This window comes from Scomber scombrus, chromosome 17 (genome assembly GCF_963691925.1).
Source record: "Scomber scombrus chromosome 17, fScoSco1.1, whole genome shotgun sequence".
Taxonomy (NCBI): Eukaryota; Metazoa; Chordata; class Actinopteri; order Scombriformes; family Scombridae; genus Scomber; species Scomber scombrus.
In genome coordinates, this window is record NC_084986.1 from 4,644,350 (window position 1) to 4,660,344 (window position 15,995).

The 15,995-nt window shown below is 40.0% G+C and overlaps 1 protein-coding gene across 1 annotated transcript in view; it reads left to right on the plus strand.

The window, feature by feature from the left end:
• Positions 1-10,779, plus strand: part of cd109 (CD109 molecule) — a 32,074-nt gene extending 21,295 nt beyond the window's left edge. The window contains exons 29-35 of the mRNA XM_062437767.1: positions 840-1,030; positions 4,389-4,547; positions 5,358-5,423; positions 6,995-7,140; positions 8,578-8,734; positions 8,828-8,930; positions 10,583-10,779. Coding sequence (XP_062293751.1) covers positions 840-1,030; positions 4,389-4,547; positions 5,358-5,423; positions 6,995-7,140; positions 8,578-8,734; positions 8,828-8,930; positions 10,583-10,779 — 1,019 coding nt within the window. The remainder of the gene's footprint in view (positions 1-839; positions 1,031-4,388; positions 4,548-5,357; positions 5,424-6,994; positions 7,141-8,577; positions 8,735-8,827; positions 8,931-10,582) is intronic.
• The last annotated feature ends 5,216 nt before the right edge of the window (positions 10,780-15,995 follow it).

The following is a 15,995-nucleotide window of genomic DNA, read 5'->3' on the forward strand; positions in this document are numbered from 1 at the left end:
CCCTTCTATCTTTCCTTCCTCCCTCTCTTCCCTCCTTCCCTCCTTCCTTACCCCTCCCTCCTTTCCTTCCTTCTTCCTTCCTCCCTCCTTTCCTTATTCCCTCCCTCCTTTCCTTCCTTCCTCCCTCCCTTCCCTCCTTACATCCTCCCTTCCTTTCTCCTTTCCTCCCTCCCTTCCTTCCTTCCCTCCTTCCTTCCCCCCTCCCTCCTTTCCTTCCTTTCCTTCTTCCTCCCTTCCATCCTTCCTTCCTCCCTCCCTTTCATCCTTCCTTCCTCCCTTCCTTCTTTCTTCCTCCCTTCCTTCCTTCTTCCTCCCTTCCATCCTTCCTTCCTCCCTCCCTTCCCTCCTTCCTCCTTTCCTCCCTTCCTTCCTTCTTCCTCCCTTCCATCCTTCCTTCCTCCCTTCCTTCCTTCTTCCTCCCTTCCTTCCTTCCCCCCTGCCTCCTTTCCTTCCTTTCCTTATTTCCTCCCTCCTTTCCTTCCTTCTTCCTCCCTTCCATCCTTCCTTCCTCCCTTCCATCCTTCCTTCCTCCCTTCCTTCTTTCTTCCTCCCTTCCTTCCTTCTTCCTCCCTTCCATCCTTCCTTCCTCCCTCCCTTCCCTCCTTCCATCCTCCCTTCCTTCCTCCTTTCCTCCCTTCCTTCCTTCTTCCTCCCTTCCTTCCTTGACTCGAGGACAACAGGAGGGTTAAATGTGTCTATTCTTGTTTTTTTTCCTACACTGAAATGTTTTTTAATCATCAAACTGTGTGCTCTTTTAATAAAGTTTATATCATTATTATTATTACTATTATTAACATTCGTAATAATGTGTCTCTCCTCCGACTCTCCTCTGTGAGTAGACGGCGTGCCGATGTGGTCGTCCCCAGACGGCGGACTCTCTGAATCGTGGCAGCCTCGCTCTGCAGACATCGAGATGGCGTCCTACGTGCTGCTCTCTCAGCACCAGCTGGGCCGCGTCGCAGAGGGCCTCGGCCTCATGAAGTGGCTCAGCCAACAGAGAAACTACAAGGGAGGATTCGGAAGCACTCAGGTCAGATCTTAACCCTCCTGTTGTCCTGAGTCAAGGAAGGAAGGGAAGAAGAAGGAAGGAAGGAAGGGAGGAAGGAAGGATGGAAAGGAGGGAGGAAGGAAGGAAGGGAGGGAGGAAGGAAGGAAAGGAGGGAGGAAGGAAGGACAGAGGAAAAAAGAAAGGTAGGAGGGAGGGAGGAAAGAAGGAAGGAGGGAGGGAGGGAGGGAGAAAGGAAAAGAGGAAGGGAGGAAGGAAGGAAAGAAGGAAGGGAGGAAGGTAGGGGGGAGGAAAGAAAAAGAGAAGGAGTGAGGGAGGAAAGAAGGAAGGGAGGAAGGAGGGAACAGTTAAAACAGACGACAGGAAGGTTAAAAGTCGAAAATAAAAATAAATCAAAAGAGTTGCATACAATTTTAGGTAATGAAGATGTTGAAGAAAACCTTAATAATGCACTTTGCAATGCAATTTGTTCAAAATCTAACAGTTTAGTCCATTTTGAAACTGATTTGGTCATTTTTGGATAAGATTTGGTTTAGAAATACAGTACATACCTACTCTCTTGTATGTTTGGGGTAATTGGTGAGATTAGAGTTAGCTTTTAAAGAGGTGCTCGGTTAAAATCTCATTTGTCTGAAATCCTCGAGGCCAAACAAACATGCAGAATAGATTTCCTAAAACATTTCATGGAACGATCATGGGATTAACCTCCTATTGTTAGATGGAGCGGAGCAGCTGGAGCCAAATGCAGGAGACATCAGACAGAACAAGGCTGAAGAGGAATTTATTTATTCAGGCTCGGGCAGGCAGATAAGAGCAAAACAGAGGATCCAACAAAACAGAACTGAAAAAACAAGATTTAAATGGGTCAATGATGTTTTTTTGTGTCCATGTGGTTCAGTTTAAATTTAAAGGGGTTAAAATGTGAAAATAAATGTATGAATAACTTGTACACATTCTTTTTTGTGGACCCAGCATCAAATTTCTGCTTTTAATCCATTTTGAGAGAATATATTAGAGGATTATGGCAAAAATGTCTAAGTGGTGTAACCATAAAAACTTTGTACCAAATAATACAACTTGCTTAAAAACACTAAATTCTCAATAAAACACCATATCAACTAGTTTGGCATGATCTTACATTATAACTTTTATATTAAATAAAGGTAATGGAATACAATTGTTCTAAATATTACATTTAATCTGGTAACCATGGAGATCAGGAAACATTTAGTAATTATTAGTATAAGTCCACTTAAATACACTTTAGGTGGATAAAATATGTAATATTTATCATTCTTTTGTGGTTACACCATTTGACATTTTGACAAAAAATGGTGCAAATGTCTTCTCAAATGACATAAAACCAGCAAAAATACAAAATGTGCATTTGAACAAACCTGATTCTGCTTTTAAGACACATTTTTAAAGATATTTTTGAATTGCTCATCTTGCTGACCTTTATTTGGCACTGACCCAAATACAAAGTGAACTAATGAGGGAATCAGGTGACCAAACTGAGAACAGGTAATGAGCTGATGGGCTGAGGATGAATACATGAACACAGGAGGAAAACGTAAAACACACAATGAACACAGTCTAAATAATAAAGGCAACTTAAATGATATCATGCCCAGAAGTCTTTAACGATACGACTCAGAACTGCTTTTTCTCCCACTCAGTGCAGCCCAAACAAAAAGGGAGAGAAGGCCGAGGAGGAATAAGTTGATTAATTGATTGGTCAACTGTCAGAGCATTAATTGGCAACATGTTTAATCATTTAAATACATTTTTTAAGCAACAATGCCCCAAATGTTCTGGTAGCAGCTTCTCTAATGTGACTATTTGCTAGTTTCCCTGGTTTCCCGTGATATAAAACTCAATATATTTGAGTTGGTCAGACAAAACAACTCATGTGAATATGTTCATGTGGACTTCAGGGAAGGAATGATAAACATTTTCATTACTTTCTGACTTTTTATGCACTCAACCTTCAATGGATTATTAAACTGTCAGAACTATTGATAATAAAAACAACAATAGTTGGCTGCAGCTTGTCCCTTGTTCAGTTTGATAAAATAAAACTTTACAGCAAATGAGCTCAATATAAACTATTAAAACTATTAAAGTCCCTCACAGAGACCAGGACCACAAGATAGAGGCTGGAGGACCCATCAGAGTTCATGTTGTGCTTCAGTGTGAGAAAATTTATAACAAATGTTCGATTATGACCCCAGATGATATGAAGTAAGGCTTTAGGCCCCTGAGGGCAATCCAGCCCTGATTGAAACATCTGCAGAGTCTTTTGAATCTTTCATTATTCACCTCGAGTTTAACCTTTGTGTCGTCCTCCCGGGTCAAATTCACCCCGTCTGTTTTGAGTGTTCCTTCTTTCCTCCCTTCCTTCCTTCCATCTGTCCTTCCTCCCTCCCTCCTTCTCTCTTTCTTTCCTTCCTCTCTCTTTCCTCCCTTCCTTCTTTCCTTCCTCCATCCCCCATTCTTCCTTCCTTCTGTCCTTCCTCCCTACTTCTTTCCTTCCTTCCTTTCCTTCCTCCCTTCTTTCTTTCCTCCCCCCACCTTCCTCCCTTCCTTCTTTCCTCTGTCCTTCTTTCCTTCCTTCCTCCCTTCCTCTTTCCTTTCTCCGTCCCTCCCTCCTTCTCTCTTTCTTCCCCCCACCTTCCTCCCTTCCTTCTTTCCTCTGTCCTTCTTTCCTTCCTTCCTCCCTCCCTCTTTTCCTTTCTCCCTCCGTCCCTCCCTCCTTCCTTCTTTCCTCAGTCCTTTCTTTCCTTCCTCCATTCATTCTTTCCTTTCCCTCCTTCCTTCCTTCCCTCCTTCCTCCCTCCTTTCCTTCCTTCTTTCCTTCCTTCCTTCTTCCTCCCTTCCTCCCTTGACTCGAGGACAACAGGAGGGTTAATTGAGGTTAGTTTTTCTTCTTTTTCTCCTTTTTTTATGTCGCATTACTGCCAGCAGCTGTCACATTCACCTTTGTGTCCTGGAGGCACATGTACATCATTAAAAAGAAAAAAGTCCCCTCCGTGTTACTTACTACAGCAATAAACTGCGGCTGTTAGTCAGATCAGAAGTAGCGTGTGGCTGTCTGAGTATGTGGTGACTAAACAGTAATTAACCCCTCAGCACGCATGCATGCAAACACACAGAGAGATGCAACGAGAGAAAAACCCAGAAAATGCAACCCTTTAAATTTCAGAGGTTTTTGTCAGGCATTGCACGTAAACAGTACACATCTGTAAACATCTGTTCAAAGTAAGAATCAATGAGTGACCGAACTGTGACAGAATATTTTAGAGCAGATGCGTGAGGTTGAATCAGATAAACAAGTGTGCGTGTGTGTGTGTGTGTGTTACTTTCTTTTCCTCTCTATCAGGACACAGTCGTGGCTCTGCAGGCTTTGTCCACGTTCGCAGCTCTGAGCGGGTCTTATGTCGCCGACCTCACCATCGAGGTGACCTCTGACCCCTCGTCCACCACCGTCGCCTTCTTTATCATCCAACAGGACAACTACCTGCTCCACCAGAGCCAGCAGGTACAATGAGAGCATGCACACACACACACACACACACACACACACAGGTTTATCAGAAAGTGAGAGATTATCTGGCTGTGAAAGACGGACTCTGATCTGAGAAACTCACAAGTTTGATTTTTACATATTTAAAAAAAATGAATGAAATGTTGTTTTATTTAAACAAAAAATACACTATATTTATTTTTGTATCCCTTTAATATTAAAAGTGATCACCATGTTGAGAGCCTGTATGTGATACATTGAATGGAAATGGTCCTAAAGGGAAATGTTGCATCCAAAATCAAAATTATTCTATTATTTAAATGATAGTAAAATAATATAAGTAATACATTGAATATGCTTCGTTAATTTAAAAAAAAGCAAACAGATTAAAGTAAAATTCATATTTTATATTTTTACAGAATATTTTGACTAAATAAAGTCAAATATGATGGAAAGGAAAAACATAATAAAAATATTACATACAGTACCAGTCAAAAGTTTGGACACACTTTCTGATTGATGTGAATGTGAAAGTGTGTCCAAACTTTTGATTGGTACTGTATATAAAAGTAGAAACCTCTTTTTTTAATACTGAGTCAGATTTATTGGGTAAATGTCTGGTTTAAATTTGGATTTGGGTTTAAATGTAATCCTCACTGCAGCCACACTGACCGCTGACTGTACTGTGGGTGAATATGTGTCATTGTTATTTCCACAGAAAACTTCTCTCTGCTCACTTTAATGTGGAGCTGAATGTTTTGAACCAGCTCGCTGATCTCAGAGTAATCTGGAAGGTCTCGTTGTTGTTGCCTTGTTGTGTTTCAGATTGAGCCAAAAGACGAGCTGAAGCTTCTGGTGACTGCAAGAGGACACGGACTCGCTGTGTTTCAGGTGTCAGGAGACAAATGTTTTAAATATTATGGTTTACTATGAATTATTACAGACTTCATAAAAACAACTAATATCTCACTATGATGGGTAGAAGTATTCAGATACTTCACTTCATTATGAGTATTATGAGTGATGTAGTATGCAGTATCACAGTAAAAGTACTGCAGTATTATGAGTGATGTAGTATGCAGTATTACAGTAAAAGTACTGCAGTATTATGAGTGATGTAGTATGCAGTATTACAGTAAAAGTACTGCAGTATTATGAGTGATGTAGTATGCAGTATTACAGTAAAAGTACTGCAGTATTATGAGCGATGTAGTATGCAGTATTACAGTAAAAGTACTGCAGTATTACAGTAAAAGTACTGCAGTATTATGAGTGATGTAGTATGCAGTATTACAGTAAAAGTACTGCAGTATTATGAGTGATGTAGTATGCAGTATTACAGTAAAAGTACTGCAGTATTATGAGCGATGTAGTATGCAGTATTACAGTAAAAGTACTGCAGTATTATGAGTGATGTAGTATGCAGTATTACAGTAAAAGTACTGCAGTATTATGAGTGATGTAGTATGCAGTATTACAGTAAAAGTACTGCAGTATTATGAGCGATGTAGTATGCAGTATTACAGTAAAAGTACTGCAGTATTATGAGTGATGTAGTATGCAGTATTACAGTAAAAGTACTGCAGTATTATGAGCGATATAGTATGCAGTATTACAGTAAAAGTACTGCAGTATTATGAGTGATGTAGTATGCAGTATTACAGTAAAAGTACTGCAGTATTATGAGTGATGTAGTATGCAGTAATACAGTAAAAGTAGTGGTTTGGTCCCTCTGACTGATATATTATTATTATGACATCATTAGATTATTAATAGTGAAGCATCAGTGTTAGAGCAGCATGTTACTGTGGTAGCTGCTGGAGGTGGAGCTAGTTTACACTACTTTATATACAGTTAGCTAGTTTAGTCCAGTGGTTCCCAACCTACGGGTGGGGCCCCTCCAAAGGGTCAGTAGATACATGTGAGGGGTGGTGAGATGATTAATGGGAGAGGAAAGAAGAAAAAACTAAGTTCTGATACACACATGTGTTTTCAGTTTTTTGGACTTTTTCTCTAATCTTAGATTTTTGCTGAAATATTGGATCATTTGAACATTTATTGAAATGAAACCATGTGAGAAGTTTAGAGGGAAAATATGAAATGTGAGCACGACTACACACTGCTTTACTGGTTTAATCTTTAAGAATGTGTTTTATTTTAAAAGCTTGTTATATAATCCATTGTGTCAAATCTTCATCTGAAAAGTAACTAACTAGTATAAAGTATAATTATAGTAGCATCACATGGACATTCTCAAGTTAAGTAAAGTACCTCCAACTTATACTTCAGCACAGTACTTTAGTAAATGTACTCAGTTACTTTTCCACCTCTGGTTTTCAGCTACATACAAACAAACCTGTGTTGTCCAGACAACAAAACAAAGTGACGTATGATCATGAATACGTATGTGAGTAAGCTCCATGATCCGTAACGACAGTCTGATTCCTCTCCTCCTCTCTCAGCTGAACGTGTTTTACAACATCAGGAATGAAGAGATGATGACGACGACGAGGAGGAGACGAGATGCCGGCGGACACGAGGCGTTTCATCTGTTCGTCGAGCTGTTTGACGAAGAAATAAACTCTGCACATCTGTTCATCTGCAGCAGGTGAGCAGGTTGGCTCGCTGACAGTCGCTCGCATACCGACGGCATGACGCAAGCAACGGTCCGCAGCATGTGTGTGATATCTGTCACACTTTCACTATAAAACACAGTAGACGTGAGACATAAATAAAGACAATAAAAACACTGAATGTCCATTTGAAAAACTGATTTTATAGAAACAAAACTTGCTCATTCATTAAGTATAGAATAAACAGTTTTAAACAATAGGCGAGTAAATACCCTTTAACTTAAATATTATAATGCTGATATGAAGGAAATCACTTTACTTGCTCTTTAAATTAGTGCAACAAGTTTTAAATTGTTAATATTTATCAAAATGTTTTATTTATATTTTATATTTTTACCCCATCATGCAAATAGCAGCTGTGATCTTATTTTTAGGGTAGTCCATCCATCCCGTTATCTTAGGAACACCTTGAGAGAATTCTTCTTTTTCTTCTAAATTAATATTATTGTTATTATGTTTTGGTAGTTAAAGGGTCAAAGTTCGAAGTCACTAAGGCCTCACGAAACATGTTTTTTTTTTGCCATAACTCAACTTTTAAAAATGTACTTAAATATTATAATACTGATGTGAAAGAAATCACTTTACTTGCTCTTTAAGTTTGTCAAAATTGAAGATTTATATTTTAACGCCACCATGCCAGTGACAGCTGTGACATTATTTTTAGGGTTTTCCGTCCATCCATCACTTTATCTTAGGAATACCTTGAGGTAATTCTTCTTCTTCTAAATTATTATTATTGTTATTATGTTTTGGTAGTTAAAGGTCAAAGTTCAAATTCACTATGGCCTCACAAAACACGTTAACTCAACTTTTGGTACTTAATATTATAATGCTGATATGAAAGAAATCACTTTACTTGCTCTTTAAGTTTGTGCAACATGTTTTCAATTTAAAATTTAACAACATTTTGCATTTATATTTTATATTTTTTCTCAAGGATGAACTTATGAACTGGGGTTTGGTGGTCAAAGGTCAAAGGTCACGCTCACTGTGAACTCACTAAACACAGTTAATTCAACACGCTAATTATGACAAAGTTTCACACAAAAGTTTAACAGGATAAAATTATTTAAGTAATGATATTTTATATCCAAAAAAGGTCAAAGGTCAACTCCACTGTGACATCATAATATTCTGCAAAAACACATTTCTGGCCATTATTCAACACCATAACCATCAAACTGTGGTGATTGCATAGAAATGAATAGAAAAGGCTTTATATATAACATTAGAATTACTAGAATACAATAATTTAAAAAATGCTTATATAGATGAGGTTTGTCTTATATTAGTTTGTTTTCAGTTGTTTTTGTATTGAAATTCAACTTTTCTGTTTCTGCACCAGTGTGACTGAGATAAAGTGGTTAAATTACTGCACTGATAAATAAAATGCACCATGTTTTGTTGCACAGTCTGTCAGAGCTGGTGGGTCTGAATGCGACGGGCATGGCCATCATGGAGGTGGGTCTGCTGAGCGGCTTCAGCCTTTCACCGGACGCCATCCACATCGACGGGGTGGTGAAGAAGGTGGAGACCCAGCCGGGGAAAGCCATCCTCTACCTGGACTCTGTGAGATTCACTGAAACATAAATGTCCTCCTGTCTGACTTCTCTGTGTGTGAAGTTAAAACTACTAACTGGTGAAATGTAAATGTGTTGCCAGGTGACGACGGAGGAGATGTGTCTCATGATTTCTCTGGTGATGGAGTATAAAGTCGCCAAAGTCCAGGAAGCAACTGTTCTCCTTTATGATTATTATGAACCAAGTAAGAAGAACTTGCCACACTTTAGACTTTAAAGTAGCTTTAATCGATATTTTCAGTATGTTTATTTCCGTGTGATCAAAGACTCTGCAGCTCTTCTTCTCTTCATAGTGAGTTTAAGCTCTTTTTTTTTTACTGTCCAGCTGCAACTTTACTGTTTAGCTTCACTCTCAGTGCTCTTATAGTGTTGTTTTCGTCGCAGCAGGCAGCTTCGGGGGGGGGGGGGGCTGTTAAAAGCCACTGTTCACTACAGACACAGTTATCTGTAGACTAGCTGGTGAACATAGTGGAGCATTTAGCAGCTAAAGAGCCACATATTTCCCTCAGGAAGTTGGTAGAGAGTAAAATCAGCTGCCATAAAGTAGCATCAATGCTCTAAATGCAGACCTGCAAGACAATACAAATTATCTACTTGTAGCTGCACATACACACATTTATGTATACACACTCTGACACCCATACCAACACATCCAGGTCATTTTGGATGCAACCACACGTTTCACTGGTCTGCTGTACTTCTTAACCTTCGTGTCGTCCTTTCCTTCTTTCCTCTGTCCTTCTTTCCTTCCTTCCTCCCTTCCTCCCTTCCTTTCTACCTTCCCCCCTCCTTCCTTTTTTCCTCCCTCTGTCCTTCCTTTCCTTCCTTCCTTCTTCCTCCCTTCCTTCCTTCCTCCCTCCTTTCCTTCCTTCTTCCTCCCTTCCTTCCTCCCTCCTTTCCTTCTTTCCTTTCTCCCTCCTTTCCTTCCTTCTTCCTCCCTTCCTTCCTACCTCCCTCCTTTGCTTCCTTCTTCCTCCTTTCCTTCCTTCTTCCTCCCTTCCTTCCTACCTCCCTCCTTTGCTTCCTTCTTCCTCCCTTCCATCCTTCCTTCCTTCCCTCCTTTCCTTCCTTCGTCCTTCCTTCCTTCCTTCTTCCTCCCTTCCTTCCTACCTCCCTCCTTTGCTTCCTTCTTCCTCCCTTCCTTCCTACCTCCCTCCTTTGCTTCCTTCTTCCTCCCTTCCATCCTTCCTTCCTCCCTCCTTTCCTTCCTTCGTCCTCCCTTCCTTCCTTCCTTCCTTCCTCCCTCCCTTCCGTCCTTCTCCATCCCTTCCTTCCTTGACTCGAGGACAACAGGAGGGATAATACAGGACAAACAGGACTAGGGAACACTGCATTGTATTCTCCCAAAGACAAAATACAGTTAAATGATGTTATCTGGTGGGAAAAGGCTCCGAAATGACAGACCACAACACAGGAATGCATGAAAGAGTCATATTTTGGCAGATAGGGTAAAAAAAAATGTAGTTTTAATGGGGACATTTTTTGAGTCTTGAAGGAACAATTGTGTTAATTTATCTATTATAAGTGATTGATTGAAATTTTAAAAAATGATTAAAAAGAATATCCTTGGAGAATTTGATGCCATATGCATGAACACAGTCTCAAATGACCAAGAGGGTTATGAAATGAAAAGCCAAAAATGTCCTTAGTGAGGCACGAGGGTTTCTGCTGAAAATAAATGGACAAAAAAAATCAGTTACTGCTTAATTTAAAAGGTCAGAGAGCTTTGAAAGACCCTCGTGGCTATTTCTACGTCCTACTCTGAAAATAAAAGAGGAAACAGAACTAACAGAACTTAAACATAGGAAGACTAACGTTGAATATTTTTCTCTTCCAGGGCGAAGGACGGCGAGGACGTATAATTCAGAGTGGAGGACGGACATGCCCACCTGCTCGTTCTGTGGCGATGACTGCAGTCAGTGCAGAGGTCAGGACCTTTATGAGTTCAACCCGGCGTCACACGGCAGACGACACACAGCGCTGAGCAGTTTACCAGCCGCTCTGCTTCTCCTCATCCTCGTCTTCGTCCTGTAAATAAGATCCAACCACGCTTAGCTCGGCTTTAGATGTAAACATGTGTCAGGTTTAACTTTTAGTGGAAGGTGTAATATTGATATATGAAGGGAAACGTGTTGCGTTAACATTCACAGTGTGACTTGATAGATGTTTTTTTGGTGGTTTTATGTCTGTAAACGTGCGTATTGGTGTTGAGGAAGAGGAACAGTATGTTGGGAGTTTGAGCTTGATGAAGTGTTTCAGAAAAAAAAAGACAGATTCAGAAAGTAAGTGTTTGATTTCTATAATGTTGAAATGAACCAATGAAAGTTTTGAATGCAACAGTTATGAGTCAGATGGATTTTAATCAAAGTTTTTTTAGCTTAAGCTGATCATATCTGAAGCTTTCTGAGCCTTTTAGCCACTTTTAGCTCTTAGTGTGTGTTTTATGCCACATTTACTGTGTTCTAATAAACCTTCTGTACACTACCTGCCCAACACCAAACAGCAGGCAGACAAAGGAAGAGACTAGCTGGTGAACATAGTGGAGCATTTAGCAGCTAAAGAGCCAGAGGCCAGATGTTTCCCTCAGGAAGTTGTTGGTAGAGAACAAAAACAACTGGATATAGGAACCTAAAATGATGCTTCTCCTCGCTGCATGTAGACAAAGGTGCATGGAGGTCGCTCAGAGATGCTTGTGTGGCTGCTATTTTTTATACTTGTATGTAATATGTTTGTTTTTGTCTCATTTTTAGACCTGATCAGAACTGAATCCAGCTCGCTTGACATGCAGATCCACACTATCAGAATCAGTTTTATTGTCACTTCTAAATATACCTAGAAGCGAGATGCTGTCCTCAAACCGATCAGTTATTTCCACATAAAGATAAAGGACATATTAACAACATAAAACCATAGAAAAGAGCAGCCTTTAATATAAAGTGCTAATGCGTTAAGATGTGAAAGTTGTGCACATCAGCTTCTCTGCAAACCTCTGTAACCTACTTTTTTCTGCACAGCTTCACAAAGACATTTATGTTTATCTTAAGAGAAATATAATTCTAGCTGAAGTAGGTGATTGTTTGCTTACAGATTAGCTTTAACAACTTTATTAGCTGACAATATAGAAAGGGTGCATGTCTGTTAGCTTGTTTTAGAGTCTTTCTACCATCGAGTGGTCAAAAATAACTCACTTAAATGTAAAATATCTAAATGTTATGCTGAAAAAACGTATATGCTTTGGTTTATTCAGGCTTTTTTTGGGGTCTTTTTTTACTTCAAACATGTTAAAAGAAAAAAAGAATATAAGATATAAGGCAAGAAGCAACAAAATTATTAAAATTATAAGCAAGAAAACAAAAAACATATGTAAAAATCCCAGCAAACGATTCAGATAAGACTTTCCATGTTCAAAAAGGAAGAAGACACGATTCGGTTTGTCCTCGTTAGGGTTGATGTGTTGTTGGGATTTTTCTTGGGTTTGGTTTTTTGCCCTTTTTAGCTTCAAATTTAATTAATATAGACTTTTTGTACCAAACGTTATAATTTTCCAGGCTGCAGTGACGTGAGTTTTGTAACCAGCCATGTTGATTGGTTTATTACGGAATAATTCTGTAAAACCACAAATATTCGTTGTGCATGTGAACGCAGCCGGTGTGACTCACTGAATAATGACTGACGGATGCTGTTGATCTAAATATTTTGTCTCATACGTCGTTAAATCATACGTTGTATCATGTTTGTAAAGTCAGATTGTATTTTCTTCTTTTTTTATTGAATTCCAGCGTTTCAACACTTTTCTTGCAATGTATCATGGGAATATTGATTGATGATACTATTCATGTACATCCAGGGAGTCTCTGCTATATTAATCATCTTTGCTACAAAGTGATAGGACAGTATAAGTTACTACAATGTCGAAAAATAATAAATGTCACGGTGAGATCTTTTATTTCTGGGATTTTGTGTCGATGCAGTTTGTGTATCTACGTTTTTCTTGGTGGTGAAAGGTGAATTTTAGAGAAGGGGTTCAAACCAACAAAAAATAAAATAAGTAAAGATTGACACTGACTCTGCAAATATATAACTGTTAATAAATGGTTGTGTTGTCTTAAAGTAGAGCGGTTCTAGTGATCATATTTAACTTGATTTAAAACTCTAATTTTTCTGTATTTCAATGAAATGTTACTGTAGCTGCAGCTTTATTATACCATTAAAAAAGGGCTGGTTTTGTAGGTCAGAGAGTCAATATTAAAAAGGAACATATTCTGCACATTTCTAGGTCTATATCTATATTCTGGGGCTCTACTGTAATACATTTGCATGATTTATACTTAAAAACTTTTATCTTATTTATTTTATACCGGTCCCTTATGCAGCTTCTTCGGTTCAGCCTCTGTCTTAAACAGGCTGTTTTAGCTCCTGTCTTTTTTAAGGCCCGCCGATTGGTCAATAAAAACAAACAAAAACAAACCAATAAGACAACAATAAATAATGTAAGGAAATGGTGAAAAAAAACCTTAATAAAGTATTCATGTGAACTCCACCTGAATTCATCCTGTAACCCATTTTAAATGAGTAAAAAAGTAAGTAAATGTATTTATATGGCTCTTTCAATAGACATAAGTCACAAAATGCTTTACATAGGCAAGAGAAAACAATCCACACATACACACACACACACACACACACACACACACACACACACACACACACACACGTCTCTATATGCATACACATACACTACCAGACAAAAGTTTTAGAACACCCCAATTTTTCCTGTTTTTTATTGAAAAAATGTTTTCAAGCTTCCCATGTTGGTCTTTTTTCCTAAGGTAGTTGTGTCATAGCTTGGATGTCTTATGTTTTTGGGTCATTATCTTGCTGTAGGATGAACCCCTGACCAACTATGTGCATACCAGAGGGTTCTGCATGGCGTTGCATAATGCTGTGGTAGCCGACCCTGGATCCAGTTTTGGGTATCCTTACCTTTTTTTTTAACCTCTGGCAGTTCACCACTTACCTTTGTACCATTTCAAGCCATTCGATGGACTTGAACTGCTTGAATTTCAATAAAAAACTGTAAAAATTAGTAGTGTATATACATAATAATAATAATAATAACTCAATAAGTAAAAGTAATACAAATAAAATGCTGAAGCTTGGTGTCTTTAAGTCTCTCTGTGATCCCTGGAGGGGTCTCGACCCCCAGGTTGAGAACCAGCTGTGTGAGAGGACAGTAGAAGTCTGTCACAGCATTTTCTACCCTCATCAGATTAAAGACTAAACTCTGAACAATCATAATGAAAGATTACGTTAACCTCAGCGGGAAGCATAGCTGTGTATCAGACTGAGACTTTGACCGGATGAGCGTCCAAACATTAAGCTGGAACAAGAGCAACACTTAAAGGCCTCCCATAAATCTGCATACTAAAGCATGTACGCTGTCTAACGGTGCTGGAGCTCAATAAATCCCAGCCACAATCAAAGTGACGGAGGCATAAACATTAACGACACGGCTCCGTAACTTCAAAGGTCCTGCGATGATGGACAGGTCGAACTTAATGGCGAGAGAAACGGACGAGCCTGGGCCGAGGATATTTGACCCACATGTTGATGTGAGAAGCGGCTCCCGCCTTACTGGGCAGGTGGGATTGATACCGCCGGCATTTATCTGCCCTCTGGCTTTTTAGGGGCCTCAGACGTTCTGGCTCATTACTGCTGACCTCTGACCCCTACAGCACAACGACCCGTAGATCACCTTCTGCCCGAGTACACGAGTCAACACGACTTGTATGAGTTAGGGAGCTTTAAACTGTACAGTAACTTAGATCTGGTTGGAAATGATGTCTTTAAAAGCTGCATTAGTTGAGTTTATGGACATTTGTAGGAAAGAAAGGAGCTTAACCCTCCTGTTGTTCTCGAGTTAAGGAAGGAAGGGAGGAAGAAGGAAGGAAAGGAGGGAGGAAGGAAGGAATGGAGGAAAGGAGGAAGGAAGGAAGGAAGGAAGGAAAGGAGGGAAGGAAGGAAGGAAGGAAGGAAGGAATGGAAAGGAGGAAAGGAAGGAAGGACGGAGGAAAGAAGGTAGGAGGGAGGGAGAAAGGAAAAGAGGAAGGGAGGAAGGTGGGGGGAGGAAAGAAAGAGAGAAGGAGGGAGGGAGGGAGGAAGGAGGGAAGGAAGGAAGGAGGGAGGGATGAAGGAAGGAAGAAAGCGGGATGGAAGAAGGAAGGGAGGAAAGAGAGAGTAAGGAAAGAAAGAGACAGTGTACACTAACCTGTATGAAAGGTGCTATATAAACAAAGATGATTGATTGATACAAATATCTGAGATACAATCAATTATCAATTCATTATTAAATGTAGTTTTCATAGTTTGTTTCAGGTTTGTTGTAAAGCTGCAGGATGTATTTTTTGACCACTAGGGTGCAGAAACACTCCACATCTAAAACAGAAGCAGTGCACTAAAGCTGCTCAGTCATTTTCTACCAAACCTGCAGCAACACTGTTCACCTGCAAGCTAAACTGTCACTTTTTGGCCACTTGTCCGGTGTCCCACCTCCACCTCCAGCATCACTCTGTAGGCTCAGAGTCTAGCTGACACCATCACCCCTCTTACACACTGCTGTAGTGAGCATGTGCTTCCTTATAGGGGATTTGCCCAGATGTCAAATATCAACACTTATCCTTCCAAAAGCAGCTGTGGAGACGTTTCAATCAGAATCACAAATGCTGGTGGTGCAAGAGGAAACTCCAGAGGATCATCGGATTCTGTCGTTTTCATCCTTTTGAGATCATGAATGTCCTTTAACCTTTGTGTCGTCCTCCCGGGTCAAATTGACCCCTTCCTTCTGTCCTTCCTCCCTCCCTCCTTCTTTCCTTCCCTCCTTTCCTACCATCCTCCTTCTCTCTTTCTTTCCTGCCCCCTACCTTCCTTCTTTCCTCCGTCCTTCTTTCCTTCCTCCCTTCCTTCTTTCCTTTCCTCCCTCCCTTCCTTCTTTCCTTTCCTCCTTTCCTTCCTTCCTCCTTTCCTTTCTTCTTCCTCCCTTCCTTCTTTACTTTCCTCCCTTCCTTCCTCCCTCCCTCCTTTCCTTCCTTCCTTCCTTCCTTCTTTCCTTCCTTCCCTCCTTCTCTCCTTTCCTACCACCCTCCTTCTCTCTTTCTTTCCTGCCGCCTACCTTCCTTCCTTCCTTCTTTCCTCCGTCCTTCTTTCCTTCCTTCCTTCCTTCTTTCCTTTCCTTTCCTCCCTCCCTTCCTTCT